At 37.8% G+C, this 16,474-nt stretch overlaps 1 protein-coding gene across 1 annotated transcript in view; it reads left to right on the top strand.

The window, feature by feature from the left end:
- Positions 1-2,215: 2,215 nt before the first annotated feature.
- Positions 2,216-16,474, top strand: part of LOC141520600 (lipase member N-like) — a 28,215-nt gene continuing 13,956 nt past the window's right edge. Inside the window, exons 1-5 of the mRNA XM_074232240.1 lie at positions 2,216-2,224; positions 2,893-3,019; positions 9,414-9,612; positions 11,225-11,334; positions 12,588-12,724. Coding sequence (XP_074088341.1) covers positions 2,216-2,224; positions 2,893-3,019; positions 9,414-9,612; positions 11,225-11,334; positions 12,588-12,724 — 582 coding nt within the window. The remainder of the gene's footprint in view (positions 2,225-2,892; positions 3,020-9,413; positions 9,613-11,224; positions 11,335-12,587; positions 12,725-16,474) is intronic.

Genomic DNA, 16,474 nt, shown 5'->3' with positions numbered 1-16,474 from the left:
TGACAGCTCCCTCTCTGCTCCTCTTCCCTCTCTTCTATTTTGTTTCTGAGAATCATTTCTAGACAAAAGACTAAGTAGTCCCAACCTGCTTGCCTCCTTGCTCATTTTCCCTTTGAAATTAGATGCCAGTTGGGGCAACCAGGTGATGCAGTGGATAGAGCAGTGGCTCTGGAGTAAGAAAGATATGAGTTCAAATCTGGCTTTAGATACTAGGCAAAGTCACCTAATCTAATGTCTCCAAAAAGAAAGAAATTAGATACTAGTCCCTAAGAAAGGAGAAGCGTATGATGCAGGGGAGGAGACAGAAGTTGAGTTGGGGTGGGGCATGGAGAGGGTGCATTGTTTTGACATCTTGGCATAGCACTTGCAAATTATTATTTTTCCTTTGTGAAGCAACCAGATTTAAAAAAAATGAAAAAAAAAAGTACCCAAACTAGTTACCCATCACCATTTCCTATTCTGATGATCACTGTCCTCGAACATCCAGAGGGCATCTAGCTATAATCATATAGGAAACCAATTAAGGTGTGCTGAAAATCACACCACTTTAGAAGTCCAAAGAATTTGTATTCAAATTCTGACTTTCCCCTTTGCAACCTCTGTGATCTTGCTTCTCCATGACCCTCAGTTACCTTTTTTTAAATAATATGAAAGGTTAAGTGATTTCATTCCATTGTCAGAAATGTCACAGATTTGTAAATGTTCCTATTTTGTTATTTTTTGTGTTCAGTCATGTCTGACTCTCCATGACCCCCATTGGGGCTTCCTTGGCAAAGATGCTGGAATGACATTTCATTCTTCAACTTATTTTACATGTAAGGAACTGAGGTAAATAGGGTTAAGAGACTTGTCCAAGGTCATACAACTAGTAAGTGTTTGAGGCTAGATTTGAATTCATATACACGAACCTTACTGATTCCACGTCCATTACTCTAACCACTGCCTCACCTAGCTGCCCAACTGTCCCTGTATCCACTTCCTAACCTAGTATACAATGCAAATAAGAACAACACTAGTCAAGCAATTTTGATAGATCACTTAGAATAAAGAGGATTTGAGTATTTGGAAGATCATTAGACGAACAAACAAAAGTCATTCATTGTTCTATGTAATACCTCAAAATCTAAAATCATAACCAAACCCACAAATATTAGTTGAAATATAACTTTGCTGCCGAGGCATAGCAAGTCATACAGGTATCAAATTTGCTATCTATGGCAAAAGTTCTGAAATCATATTTATCATCCTCTACCATGGAGATGCAACTTTGTACAACTAGATAATGGCAAAATGACATATTTAAATGTCATAAAAAATTAGGAGGTTTCCAGGGAAGAGAGCATTTCATCACACAAAGTGGTTTAGTTGGGTTCTGCATTCCAACTGCAATCCCAATAGGCATTGAAGCTTCCCTTTTGGTATGTTAGTGTGTTCCACAACTTCTGAGAGTTTCCTGGTGTGTCATCAATGGAAAAGTTGATGCTGGAAAACACTGATATAAGATTTGACAGATATAATTCTGAATTCAGCATAATTTTTTTTTATAAATTAGAAACGTCACTTCAGTTCTTGTTCAGACAATGCTGACTCTGACTTTCCATCCTAAGTAATATTTTCTTTCATAGTGTCTTTCATTATCACCTGTGACAATTCAGGTGTGCGTCTGGCATTGACTAGAGTCAGTCCAAGCAGAGCTGCCCAACATGAAAGGTCATGATACAAATTCTATTGCTTTATTCTTGGATACTCAGACTTTTATAACAAAAACTTATCTCAGGAGTGACAGTTAGACGAAACCCAACTGTATAGCTTCCAGAATTAAATTTACAATATTTATCCTTAGAAGTCTGCAAACACCTCTTGACACCACAGAATGTCTGAGGTCAGAGTTCACTGGTGAGCCAAAAAATCCATTTAATGGGCAAGAATATATGCATATCTCTAGTGGCAAGGCTCACCTAAAATATGTGTAAATCACTCTCAGGAGCTGGCCATTGACATTTCATTCAAAGCTTGGGTTTATTTTTTAAAGGTTCAGATTTTGCTGTACCAATCAATTTTGAAGAGAAACAATAACAAAGATGCTTTAATATTAATAGTGTCTTCTAGGTATCCTGAGATGTGGCTCTTTTCAACAGTGATATATTTCACCTGTGGAATTTTAAATGCCAAAGAATTCTTTGATTCAAAATATCCTGTGGAACCTGAAGTGTGGATGAATGTTGTAAGTCATGGAAAGGGGATGGAAATATCAGATTTGTATATCTAATTTGTTCTCCTTCACTGAATGTCTTCCAATAAGGGTTGAATTGTTATCCAATGATGGGTGGTTCTAAGGTGCCTTCTGAGGTCTCTGTTGGTTCTGGACTCCTATGTTTGACTAACTTCTAGGTGATGGATTTATTGATGGATTTGACTGATCATAAGAATAGATGTTAAAAATTATGTACCAAATAACTAAGGACCTGAGATTTGTGTGCATGAAGAAGGACCCTAAACTGAAAAGATCACATATCCTAGAGGCTGTTTTTCAGGTTTTTGCAAGGCAATGGGGTTAAGTGGCTTGCCCAAGGCCACACAGCTAGGCAGTTATTAAGTGTCTGAGGCAAGATTTGAACTCAGGTACTCCTGATTCCAGGGCCAGTGCTCTATCCACTGCACCACCTAGCTGCCCCTATCCTAGAGGTTTTAAAGGAGGTGATAGGAGCTACAACATCAGCTTGGAAATTAGCATAGCCCCTTCCACATTCTTTTGAATTCCACAATGATGCCTACTATGACATTAGAAATAAAAGAAAGTCGCATCTTGGGGACTTGTATCTCATTTCTGACAATATCCAAAAAAGATGTGATCCAACTCCTGTTGCTAATGCATTTTGTATTTTTACACAGAGTGAACTCATTACATACTATGGCTACCCCAGTGAGGAATATGATGTTCCAACTGAAGATGGTTACATACTCAACATCAATCGAATTCCGCATGGTCAAAGACCCCCTGAGAGAAAAGGTATGCCTTGTTTCAGGAAGGGAAGTAAGATTGGTGATCCAGTTGAGCAAGTCAAGTTAGATCAGTTTGGGAACCCTGGCCCTGGGGATGACTCAATCAATCAGTCTGCAAGTGTTTAGACAAAATGTAAGACAATGCCTTCCCTCAAGGAGTTTATAACCTAGGCAAAGAAGAAATGACTCTATAGAGGTCTATCCAAAAAATTTGGTGGAAAAAGGCACTACTAGCAACTTACCAGAGGGGTATTAATAGAGGGTTTGGTGGAAGGACAAAAGTTAAAATGAGTAAATACTTCCCTTCCTGCTCTCATGTAATTGGAATGATCAGCTTCTGACATTAAGGAAAGGATTTACTTGAGAATAAGAGGCTTTAGAGACCATCTCATCCAATCCTACCATTTTATAAATGAGAAACTGGGTCCCAGAGAAGAGAAGCAACTTGCCCAGGGTCACAGAGGAAGTAAATAGAAAAGCCAGAGTTTGATTATAGGTTTCCTGATTTTTTTGGTAAGGCAATGGGGTTAAGTGTTTTGCCCAAGACCACTCAGCTAGGTAATTATTAAGTGTCTGAGGCTGGATTTGAACTCAGGTCCTCCTGACTCCAGGGCCAGTGCTCTATCCACTGCACCACCTAGCCACCCCCTAAGTTTCCTGATTTTAAATGCAGTGTACAAGAACACCTAGTAGTGGGGTCAGAATAGATCTTAGCTACAGAGGGCAAGCTACTATATTCAAGCTACTATATTGGAGCTGGATTCTGGAATCACAACAGCTTCAATTCTGCCTCTGGCACAGGCAACTCATGTCTGTATGACTCAGTGCAAATCACTACACCTCCCAGAATCTTAGTTTCTTCATCTGTAAAATGGTATGTTTGTGGAGGGGGGTGTTATGCTACCTATAGTTCTCCTACTGTACTTTCCAAACTTGAAGGATAAAATAAATGATGAATGTAATCTCAATCTGCTGATCACTTAAGTTAGTTGATCCATAGCAAAACTCAAGAAACAGGACCTGGTCATACTTTATATTAGAGGAACCAAACCACTTCAGCTTTCTTTAGAGCCAGCAATTAGAGGTGGAATGAGCAATGGCTTTACTTGGGAGAAGAGGAATGTCTTTTTTTTATTTCCTTTGGAAAAAAGAAAGACGCTGACTTTGGAGGTTTCAAATAAACCCCTCAAGAGCTAAACACAATGTGAGTGTAAGGAGATGGGGACTGGTTGCCCAGGAAAAAGATTCTACAACCAGTTCTCCATTTTCAGAAGGGGGAAAAAGTATGAGGACTGGGCAACAATTCAAAATGCCACATTTGAAGTAGGAACAAGGAAAGAAGTAGATGTTAATGAAAAAATGGTATGCTATCATCTGCTTTCAGACTCCAGCAGTTCTTTCTCTGGGGATGTTTAGCATTTTTCATCATGAGTACTTTGGAATTTTCTTGGATTATTGTACTGCTGAGAATACATAAGCTATTCACTGTTGATCAACATAAAACATTGCACAATACTCTCTTGGTTCTGCTCAATACACTTTGCATCAGTTCATGTAAGTCTTTCCAAGTTTTTCTGAAAGCACGTTGTTCGCCATTTCTTATAACATAATTATATTTCCTTAAAATCATATATCAAAATTTATTCGGCATTTATTCATGCACATCCCCTCAATTTCAAATTGTTTGCTATAACAGGAACCAAAAAAGCTGTTAGAATATTTTTTTATAAAAAAAAGTTTCTTTTCCTTTCTCCTTCACCTTCTGGGATATGGACTGAATAGATTAGTGCTACTGTCTGATCAAAGAATATACCCAATACTGCAGCCTTTGGGGCATAATTCTAAGTTGCTTTCCAAAATGATCAGAATAGTTCACAGTTCCACCAACAATGTATGTGTCTCAATTTTCCCACATCCTTTTTTGTTTGTTTGTTTTTGGTTTTTGCAAGCAATTAGGTTAAATGACTTGTCCAAGATCATGCATATAACTAGGAAATTGTTAAGAGTCTGAGGCCAGATTGGAACTCAGGTCCTCCTGACTCTGAGGCTAGTGGTCTATCCACTCTGCTGCCTGACTGCCCTGCCTTCCACATCCTTTACAACATTTGTTATTTTTCTTTTCTGTCCAGTAGACAATCCAATAGGAGTGAGGTTTGCTTTTCTCTAATTGATAGTGATTTAGAGCATTTTTATGTAACTATAGATTGCTTAGATTTCTGTTTCTGCAAACTGCCTGTTCATATCCTTGGGTTATGTATCAATTGGAGAATGATATGTATTCTCATAAATTTGACTCAGTTCTCTACATATTTGAGAAACAAGGCTTTTATCAGAAACACTTGTAAAAACATTTTCACAAATTTTCTGCTTTCCATCTAATCTTGGCTGCATTAATTTTGTTTGTGCAATAACTTTTTAATTTAATATAACCAGAATTATCCATTTTACCCCTCATAATGCTCTTTGACTTTTCTTTGATTATAAAGTCTTCTCTTATTTTTACATCTGACAGGAAAACTATTACTGTTTCACTAATTTGCTGAAAATATCAACCTATATATCTAAAGTATGTTTTGACCTTATCTCGGTATACTATGAGTTGATAGATTTTACCTACTTTCTTCCAAAGCTTTGTTTTTTTCAGCATTTTTTTGTCAAATAATGAGTTCTTATACTAGGACCTTAGTTCTTTAGGTTTATCAAGCAGTAGATTATTGTGGTTATTTACCACAGTGTATTAGGTTTTCAATCTATTCAATTGATTCACCATTCTATTTCTGCTTTATCATACAGTTTTTTCCATTGATTTCTTTGATCTTCTTGATGAAATGAATTTTATTATTATTTCACTAACTCCACAAAAGGATTTTTGATTCTTTAAATGGTATGGCACTTTAATTGGTGTGAATGAATAGTTATTTTGATTATATTGACTTGATATCATGAGCTATAAATATTTTTCCAATTCTTTAAATCTGACTTTATTTGTTTGGAAATTGTCTTATAATTGTGTTCATGTAGTTCCTTGATTTGTTGGCAGGAAAACTGCTAAGTATTATTTTAAATGGAATTTCTCTATCTCTTCCCCTTGGACTTTCTTGGTAATAGATGCATATGTTTATGATTTATGTAGGGTTATTTTGCTTAATGCTTAATTATTTCTATGAGTTTTTTAGTGGTTTTCTGAGAATTTTCTAAATATACCATTATACCGCCTGCAAAGAGTTTTAAAGTTTTGTTTCCTCATTGCCTATTCTGATTCCTTCACTTTCTTTTTCTTCACACATTACTATAGATAGCATTTCTTGTACATTATTGAGCAGTAGTGATGACAATGGGCATCCTTGCTTCACACCCGATCTTACTGGAAAGATGTCTAGATTATCCCATTACAGATAATGCTTGCCAATAATTTTAGATAGATATTAATAATTGTACAGAAAACTCCATTAATTCCATTGCTTTCTAGTCTTTATAATATTAATGTGTATTGTATTTTGTCAAATCATTTTCTGTATCTATTGACAGAACCATTTGGTTTTTTATATTTTTTCTATTGATATGATCAATTACTCTGAGTTTCCTTAGTATTAGTTAATAAACCAGTAATAATGTATAAATAAAAAAGTAATATTGTAAGATATTTATAATATATTGCTATAATTTTCTTTTTAGTATTTTATTTAAAATTTGTACATTATGGGGCAGCTAGATGGCATAGTGGATAGAGCTCTGGCCCTGGAGTCAGGAGGATCTGAATTCAAATCCAACCCCAGACATTTAAAAATTACCCAGCTTTGTGATCTTGGGCATATCACTTAACCCCAGTGCCTTGCAAAAGCTAAAAAAAAAAAAAATCATACATTATTATTCATTAGTGAAATTGGTTAGTTTTCTTTCTGTGTTTTCATTTTTCTTCATTTAGATATTACCATTGTAGTTGTGTTGTAAAAGGAATTTAATAAGACTATCTCTTTGCCTATTTTCCCACATAGTTTATATAGTATTCAAATTAATTATTCCTCAAATGTTCAGTAGAATTAATTTGTGAATCGCTCTGGTTCAAGTGTTCTTTTTTCCCTTAGGGAACTCATTGATGGCTTGTTCAATTTTGCTTCTAAGATAGAGTTATTTAGGTCTTCTATTTCTTCTTTTGTTATGCTGAACAATTTACATTTCTGTAAGTATGCATTCATTTCATTTTGTTAGAATTATTGGTTTATAATTAGGCAAAATAAATCCTAACAATTGCTTTAATTTCATTTTTAATTGGTGGTGAATTCAATCTTTTCATTTTGATAATGACAATTTGGTTTATTTCTCCTTTTTTATTCAAATTAACCAAAAGTTTATTTATTTTATTGCTTCCCCCCCCACCATAATACCAGATCCTAGGTTTATTTATTCATTCAAAGTCATCTTAATTTCCATTTTTATTAATCTCTACCTTGACTTTCAGGATTCTCAATTTTGTTTTCATTCAAAATTTTAATTTGTTCTCTTTCTAGTTTCTTTTAGATACACACTCAATTCATTATTCTGTTCTTTCTGTGTTTTGTTGATTTTTATTATTTTTATTTTATTACTTAATTCTTTTAGTTTATTGATTTTTATTTTTATATTGATTTTATTGATCTCTATTTTATTGAAGCATTTGGATATATAAATATTGATTTCTTGTATCCCATATATACTGGTATGTTGTCTCATTTTTGTTATTCCCTTTAGTGCAATTATTTATTACTTCTATGATTTGTTTTTGACTCACCTTTTTAAGAATTTATTAGTTTCCAATTAATTCTAATGTATATTTCCACAGTTTTCTGTTGACTACAATTTTTATTTCATCACTTTTTTGAAGAGGATGCATTTGATATTTCAGTTTCTCAGCATTTTCTGAGATTTTTTTTCTGCCCTGATACATGGTCAGTTTTTAGATAGGTGTAATATTCTACTGAGAGAAAGGTATATGCCTTTCTGTTCTCTTTTAATTTTCTCTAGAGGTCTATCTGATCTGTTTCAAAAATTTTATTCACCTCCTTAACTTCTTTTTAATGTATGTTATAGTTAGACTTATGTAGTTCCCTAATGTTATTATTTTTCTATTTCTTCAGGTAACTCCTTTAATTTTTCATTTGAGAAATTGGATGCCATATAACTTGGTGCATATGTGTAATATTTAGTTTTCTTCGTTATCCATAGTACCTTTTAGCAAAATGTAGTTTCCCTGCTTTTCTGTTTTAATTAGACCTATTTTTGCTCTTATTTTGTTTGAGATCATTATTTCCAGCCCTGATCTTTTAACTGAAACATAATAGTTCCAGAATGTTGCTTTTACTCTGTATGTATCTTTCTGTTTCAGTAATGTTTCTTGTGGACAACGTACTGTAAGATTCTGTTTTTTCATACACTCTGCTATCCTTTTTATGGTTGTTCATTCTATTCACATCTGCAGTTATGATTACTATTTATTTCTCTCCATCCTGCTTCTTAACCTCTTTATTTTTCTTTCTCTCCCCTTAAACCCCATTTCATTTTAAAAACTGTTTTGTTACTAACTACTGCCTCCTCCAATCTGCCCTCCCTTCAATCAGCAGTTCTCGCACCTCCACCTTTTTTTGATCACTTTCTATTTCCTTATAGGGTAAAATAGCTTCCTATACCCAACTGAGTGTTTTAGACAATTCCAAAGAGAGTAAGGTTCAAGTGTTGCCCACTTCCACCTCTTATTTCCACCCTCCACTAAGTTCTTTTATGTCTCTTTTATGTAACATAATTACCCCCATTCTACATCTCCCTTACCTCTTTTCCCAATGTATCCCTTTTTTCACCTCTTAATTATACATGCACACACACACACACACACACACACACACACACACACACACAAACACATACATTTTGAATATCATCTCCTCATAGTCAATTCATACCCAGGTCGTCTGGATATGAATTATACTCCTTCTAACTGTGCTAATAATGACAAAGTTCTAAAAAGTTATAAGCATCACCTTCCAATGTAGGATTATAATAGTCTCCGTTATGGACTCCATTATGATTTTTCTTTCCTGTTTATCTTTTTATGGCTTTTGGGGGGTCTTGTATTTGAAAATCAAATATTCTGACATATTTTAAAGCATCATTTGTCCTTGTGGTTTGAAATTTTTTCTGACAGGATGTATCTGTTTAACATGTGTGTGGCTTTGAATGAGTCATTTTCCACTTTAGGTCTCAGTTTCTTCCTATGGTAAAAAAAAAGGTAGTCAGATTAGATGAACTTTAGAGTTCTTTCCAGTTCTATGACCTCTGTTCCTCCAAACTACCATTTGCCTTATTTTGTCACTGTGATCATTCTCTCTGTGTGTGTCTCTCTTTCTCTAGCTTTATGTCTCTCTCTTTCTATATTTCAGATCCAAGGCCTGTGGTGTATTTGCAACACCCCCTATTTGCAGATAATGCTGCTTGGCTCTTAAACCAGCCCAATAAGAGCTTGGGTTTTCTTCTAGCAGATGCTGGGTATGATGTGTGGATGGGCAACAGCCGGGGTAACACTTGGTCCAGAAGACACAAGATTCTTTCAGTAGAGCAAGAAGAATTCTGGGCCTTCAGGTAAACTAGGCTTCAGGAAAAAGATCAATAATTGGAAGGTGTGAGGGAAAAAAGGGAAAGAGGTTCTGAAATCAGACTTCATGGGTTCAAATATCAACTCTTGCTGCTTCTAACCATGGGCAAGTCACTTGCCCTTTTTAGAACTCAGTTTCCTATCTGTAAATTGAAAGCCCTCATAATAATAATAATTCTACATCTGAAGGAATCTCAGAGGAGAGATGAGGAAACTGAGGTATAAAGCTTAACAGACCTGCCCAAATTCACATAGAAGTAGGATTTGGACATAGGACTTCTAATGTACTACAGGTCTCTTGAAAGTCCCTTTCAACTCTAAACCTTAGGAGTCCTCATTTCTCTCATTTCTCTATGTTTCAGCTTCCTTAACTGTAACACAAGATAGTTGAACCAAACAGCCTTTAATTTCCATTTCATTCTAAATTATAAGCTGTATAGTCAAGAGATTTTTATCTCTGACATTTATTAGCTGTGTGACCCTGGGCAAGCTACTTAATATTACTGAGCCTCAATTTTTTTCACCTGTAAAATGAGGACAATAATAAATGTTAATGTACCTATCTCCCAGACATAACTCTTGAGATCTCAAATGAGATATGTAAAGTCCTATGCGAATCTCAAATCAACATAGGAATATTATCTATAATTAGAGTGTGATTATTATAGTTCTTGGCACGTAAGCAGTTGGCAATAAATGCTTTGTCATTTGTTCATTCATTTGCACATTCATTGTAACTCCCACCCTCAGGGCATTCTGCTGATCCAATTATTATGAGTTCAATGAGTTTTTTAGAGAAAACATTTGAATCCAGATCTTGTGACTCCAATATAGTTCTTTCCCCTCTGTACCACATAGCTTTTTGAGAACATTGGGATGGTCAAATCATTGTTTCCAGTTGCATTTGAGAGATAAAGGAAATTCATCTGGAAGGTTTAGAAAAGTGTAGTACTGTTAATATTGTTAGTACTACAAGGTCGCATAACCAGCTAATAAGTGACTGAGACAAGATTTAAATTCAGATCTTTTGACCTGCATCAGACAGTTTCAAAATGTGCTTATCCATTTGTTGTTTAATTAATTATTTCCTTTTTTAAGTTAGCATCTATTTATTTCTTTGGCTTTTTATTATTCACTTATTTGTCTTTATATTTATCTAGTTATTCATCTATTTATTTATTCATCAATTCCTGTATCTATCTTTTTGTTCATCTATTTATAAAGATAACTTTATATATATTATATATGGTATCTATATTATATAGTTTTTGCTTTTGGAACTTGGGAGTATTAACACTCAGACTGGCAACTCTGCCTTTCTTTGATAGTAACTGGTGCTTCTGAATTGCTTTGACCAATAAATTCACCATCCCCCCCACCCCAACCACCCTTCTGGTGATGAGCCTCTCCTGAATCACCTAGGCTAGAACCCCAGAAAGTAGATAGATACCCACAATTTGATCCTTAGTCTAGTCTACTGAATCAATGATTAAATGAAACCCTAGTTGGCAGACCTATTTTGTTTGATTCCAATAAAATATTCAACAGTCAAGTTCTCTGAATTCAAACTACAATTTTGCTCTCTTTTTCTCCCCCTAGTTTTGATGAAATGGGCAAGTATGACCTCCCAAGTGTGATCAACTTTATTGTAGAAAAGACTGGGCAAGAGAAGTTGTACTTTGTTGGCCATTCACTGGGTACCACCATAGGTATGTTTAGAAGAAAATGGGTGAATGTATGACAAATGATTGGCATATTCTTCCTGCATATCAAGGTCTAATGGGTGGCAGGTGTCATGGAACACATGAGAGGGAGTCTTGTGATCATAGACAAAAAGCAGCAGGTGATCACAGGGGTTATCTAGCTCAATCCTCTTGATTTACAGATGTGGAAACAGGACTCAGAGAGGACTCTGCCCAAGATCACACTAATTAAATGGCAGCTCTGGGATTCAAACCAAGGTCTTCTAAACTACCAATCCAAAGCTCTTCCAGCTGTGACCTCATGGAGTTTGGACAGTAAAGAAAAGCAGACCCTGTCCTAAGCACAAAAAGAAGCAAATGATTGCCCCACCTTTAGGAGCTGCCAATGTGATGGGGTAGACAATGTGGATGTATTGTACAAACAAACTTGATAAGCAGATAATACAAAGTGTATAAGAGAGGAAACAGTGGAATGATGAGAGCTGGGAAAGGCTTTCTGCAGCAGATGAGATTTTAGTTTGGATTTAAAGGAAGCCAGGGAGGTCAGAAGGCAGGAATGAGGAAGGAGAGGATTCTAAGCATGAGGAGACATGCCCTGGAAGAAATGTCAGAGGCATTGGTCTCAACTTTCTAATTTGTAGTTGAGGTTATTTTTCACTCATTTTTTTGGACCTTTCCCCCAAGAAAGCCTTATGTAAATTTATGTTTATCCATCAATTCCAAAATAAATAATAAATATTAAATGGAAATTATGTATTTATCAAATATAAAATAATTTTATAGGGGAAAAAGTATAAGAAATGAATATAAGGCAACTGAGACATGTGACTTGCCTATGGTCCTAGGTTTAGAAAGTATCTCCCATAAACTAGCTCTCTGATCTTGATGTAGTGACTTCTCTCCTGCCCTCATTTTCCTCTTCTGTAAAATGAGGGCTTTGAAGTAGTCGATCTCTGAGAAAGTAGTGTGGGGCAGGACAGGGAGGGGAGGGGGGGAGAAGACTTCCTTTAGGAAGAGAGAATGGAAATACATCTTGAAGATGGGAGAAAAACTTAGATCGCCTTAAAGGATCTCCAGGACAAGAGTTCCCCTATAAAAACAAGGACGTTGGACCAGATGAGCATGGTCCTTCCCAACCACAACCCTTGGCATTATGAGCCACCACCACCACCCCTTTAGGACCTGAAGGTGGATTCTCTCCCTAGAAAGAGACCAAGAAGCTTCTTGCTTCATCACCTTGTCTTATTCTCTTCTTTTAGGGTTTATTGCTTTCGCCACTAGGCCAGAAATAGCCCGAAGAATCAAAATGAATTTTGTTCTGGGTCCGGTGGTTTCCTTCAAATATCCCAAGAGTATCTTTGCCAATTTTTTTTTCCTTCCAGAGTCGGTCATCAAGGTAGGCAACACCCCACCCCTACCCCAAGCTCCAACTAGAGGTTTGGTAATCCTGCTTGGAGCCTGAGTCTCAGAGGTTTAGATGATGTTAAGAACCATGAGAAGAAAGGGAAAGGAAGACTACAAATCTTTTACATGGCTTGGCATATGTGTATGTGTATGAGTATATCAGTGTAGACAATTGCTTGTGCACATATGTTACACACATGTGCATTTATAGTACATGTGCACACTCATAGCACACTGTGCTTATAGCACATATGCATGTTTATCGTGTACATATATGTTCACACCACACCATATGTTTATAACACATGTGTGTTCATAGTGCATGTGTTATGGCACGTGTGTTCATCATGCTGTGTGTTTATAGGACACATAAGTTCATGGAATACATGTGTGTTCATAGAATATTGTGTGTTCATAGCACACTATGTTTATAGTACACATGTGTTCACAATACACGTGTGTTTATTGTTTTGATGCATTCTTGGTATAGGGCACATTTGAACTTTTTGTATTGCATGTGTGTGCATTGTGTGTAAAACACACACACATGTCTCTTGTGCATTGTGTGGATGTATACAACCTGGGTGTGTGTAGCATTGGTTCCCATATCACTGTGTATTGTATGATCTATATGTGTTTTGTGTTTAGCGTGCCTGGGTTTGCATGTCTCTGTGTATGTGGACTTATGTGTAGGTGTGTTTTGCACATGATCTGTGTATGTCTGGCTGTGCAGCAGCTTGTAAATGGACACCTGCACATGATACCTATGTGTGGGTGCCTGTCCATAGGTGTGTGTGCATTCCAAGTCTGGACTTTCAATACTAATGGTCGAAGAGGACAGAGCCGCCCACCATCGTTCTTGCTAATGGAGACCTGAATAGAGAATCGAATATTCATACTGCTTGCTCCTCTTGCCAACCTTGTAAACTAAGTTGGGCAAATATGAACATCTCAGTTTTACACTTGAGGAAACTGAGTCTCAGAAAGGTTGAGTGATTTCCCTGGGACCCCACAGTCACCAAATATTGGAAGTAGGATACAAGAGTAAGTTTTCTGAAGGACCCTGCATTGCAAAGGAGAGAACAGAGACTCTGAAGTCAGAGTATCTGGATTCAAATCTTCCCTCTGGGGATCATACCTATGTGACTAGTAATAGATCAATAAGCATTTACTTTTTGGGGGGGTTGTTGCTGTTTTTGCAAGGCAATGGGATTAAGTGACATGCCCAAGGTCATACAGCTAGGTCATTTTTAAGTGAGTGACTCAGGTCCTCCTGACTCCAGAGACAATGCTCTATCCACTGTGCCCCTCAGTCAGCATTTATAAATGGTCTATTGGAAGTGCAAAGACCAGAATCAAGTGGGGCCCCATCTTGGAGGCATTTACCTCCTACAGAGAAAATAATGTGCAAGTTGCTGTAGAGCAAGTTGCTCCTTGAGCCTCAGTTTCTCATCTGTAAAATGAAGGACTTGGGCCAGATGAACTTTAGGGTTTCTGTCTCTAGACCTGCAGGCTGGACCTCTCAGGCAGGCCCTTGCTCTACTTTGCCAACTAATGTTGACATTACCCCTTTAAGGATCCTAAACTTAGAATGGAGAAATAATTTGGGCAGTCCAAAATTTTCCTTTTACAAGGGGAGGTAACAAGCATTTATTAGACACAAACTTGCGATAAATCTACCAGCCAAAGGCAGACAGACCCTGTTCTCAAGGAGCTTGCATTCTAACGAGAAAGCCAACCCCTAAAGGACCTGACAAGGGGTTAGTGCACTTGAAGGGGCATTGCCGCCACTCGGAATAAGTCAGAGGCTGAACTGGATAGAGAATGAAGGCCAGTCAGCTTGGACACTTCTCTAAGATGGAGGTTCTTTCACTGAGAAGAAAACAATGATCTGATGAGAGTAGGGGCTGGGGAGGGTGAATTGGGCTGTGAGGTGGAGAAGGATACGACCATGAAGTTTACAGAGAGAGAAGCAGCAGGCCACCCCAGTGGGGACTGACCAGGTGCCTAGCCCAGCCTGTGACCAGAGGGTGACCATTGGCTTGTGTAGTGGACACATATACTCATACAAATAGAATGGAAGTTTGGAGCCCCAAATGGCAATCTAGAGCCCTGGGTATCTTGGGTATTTTGGGGGGTAGCATCCCATAACTGATTTCATTGAAGAAAATGAAAAAGATGTGAGCCAGATTTGGAGTCAGTTGGCTCTCATGCAATCTACCCCATGTAACCCTAAGGAAGTTGCTTTCCTTCTCTGGGCCTCCATTTCTAGGTATGTAAAATGAAAGGGTTGATCCAGATGACCTCTGGCTGTCAGGTTCTACAATGTCTCGTCTCTGTCTTCCCAATGACTGTAGAGGGTGCTGTCATTCTTCTAGTCCCTTAGCCTCACAACTTAGAAGTCATCCTGGATTCCTCACTATCCCCCCCCCCCCCCCGCCCCAGATCCAATATGATGCCAAGGTCTATTGATTTCATCTCTGCAATATCTCTCCAAATCACCCCTCCTCTCCTCTGACACTGCCCCAACTCTTACACAGACCTTCATCACCTCACACATGAACTATTTCAGTAACTGCCTGCCTCAAATTTCTCCTCACTCCAGTCCATCCTCTATTCAGCTGCCAAAGTGAATTTTCCAGAACCTAGGTCTGACTATGTCACCCCTTTTCTTAGTAAACTCCAGTGGCTCCCTATTACCTCCAAGATGAAACATAAAATTCTCCATTTGGTTTTTAAAGCCCTTCCTGACATGGCTCCCTCCTACCTTTTCTTCACCTTCCTTCCCTCTGAGCTCTCTAGAATCCACCCTATGCCATTGGCCTCCTGGTTGGTCCTCACAGAAGATACTTCATTCCTTGCCTCTGGGGATGTTTTATGCTTAAAATTCTCTCATTTCTCATTTCCTCCTCTTGGCTTCCCTACTTTCCTTCAGGTCTCAGCTAAAACCCCACCTTCTGCAATCAGTGCCTTCCCTGGGATAGTTCTCCAGCGGACCCTGCTTGTCACTTGTTGGTTGATTGTCTCCCCAAATGGACTGGGATCTCCTTGAGGGCAGGAGTTCTGCCTTTTTTTTTGTATTAGAACTTGGCAGAGTCACTGGTTTATAGCAACCACTTAATAAATGCTTAGTTGATTTAATTTGACTATGGTCAAAAGGGTTGAGACCCTCAGCAATAAAATGAGGCAGCTAGCCTAGGTCCTCCAAGGTTCCTTCCGGCTCTATCACCCTGTGAACTAGGGGACCTCTCAAGTTTCCTTCCACCTATAAGTTCTATGATCCTTTCTTAGATGAAGAACCTGAGACCTAGAGGGGCAGACTTGCTCATGGCCATAGGGTGAGTTTTGGGGACAGGATCTTCAGGAGTCTGGGTCTCCTAAGTCTGAAAACTAATTACTAATAGGTAAAGAAATCAGAATCCACTGCAGTAATCCCAGGATGACCCAATGAGACCTTAAAAGGGGGCAGGCCTCAAAATCAGAAATTCCAGGTGTTACAGGCAAGTCTTCTCCTTACTGCCACCCCCCCCCCCCCAGGGCAGACTGCCAGATGGGGTTTAGTTTCATTGCTTTGTCCTTCCAGCTTAAGGCTGGAGAATAACATTAGTAATAATCCTTAAACATGCTCTTCTGGAAACGAACCAGTTTGCCCATCCAGATTGTAGCAGACAGACAGGTGAGGCTCAAGGTGAAGAATCTGGCTTCTCCAATACCCTCTTCAATTCTCTTTTCAAACACTCTT

The sequence above is a fragment of the Macrotis lagotis genome, chromosome 4 (genome assembly GCF_037893015.1).
Source record: "Macrotis lagotis isolate mMagLag1 chromosome 4, bilby.v1.9.chrom.fasta, whole genome shotgun sequence".
Lineage (NCBI taxonomy): Eukaryota > Metazoa > Chordata > Mammalia > Peramelemorphia > Peramelidae > Macrotis > Macrotis lagotis.
The sequence above is the reverse complement of the archived record's forward strand: the minus strand, read 5'-3'. Positions and strand labels throughout refer to the sequence as shown.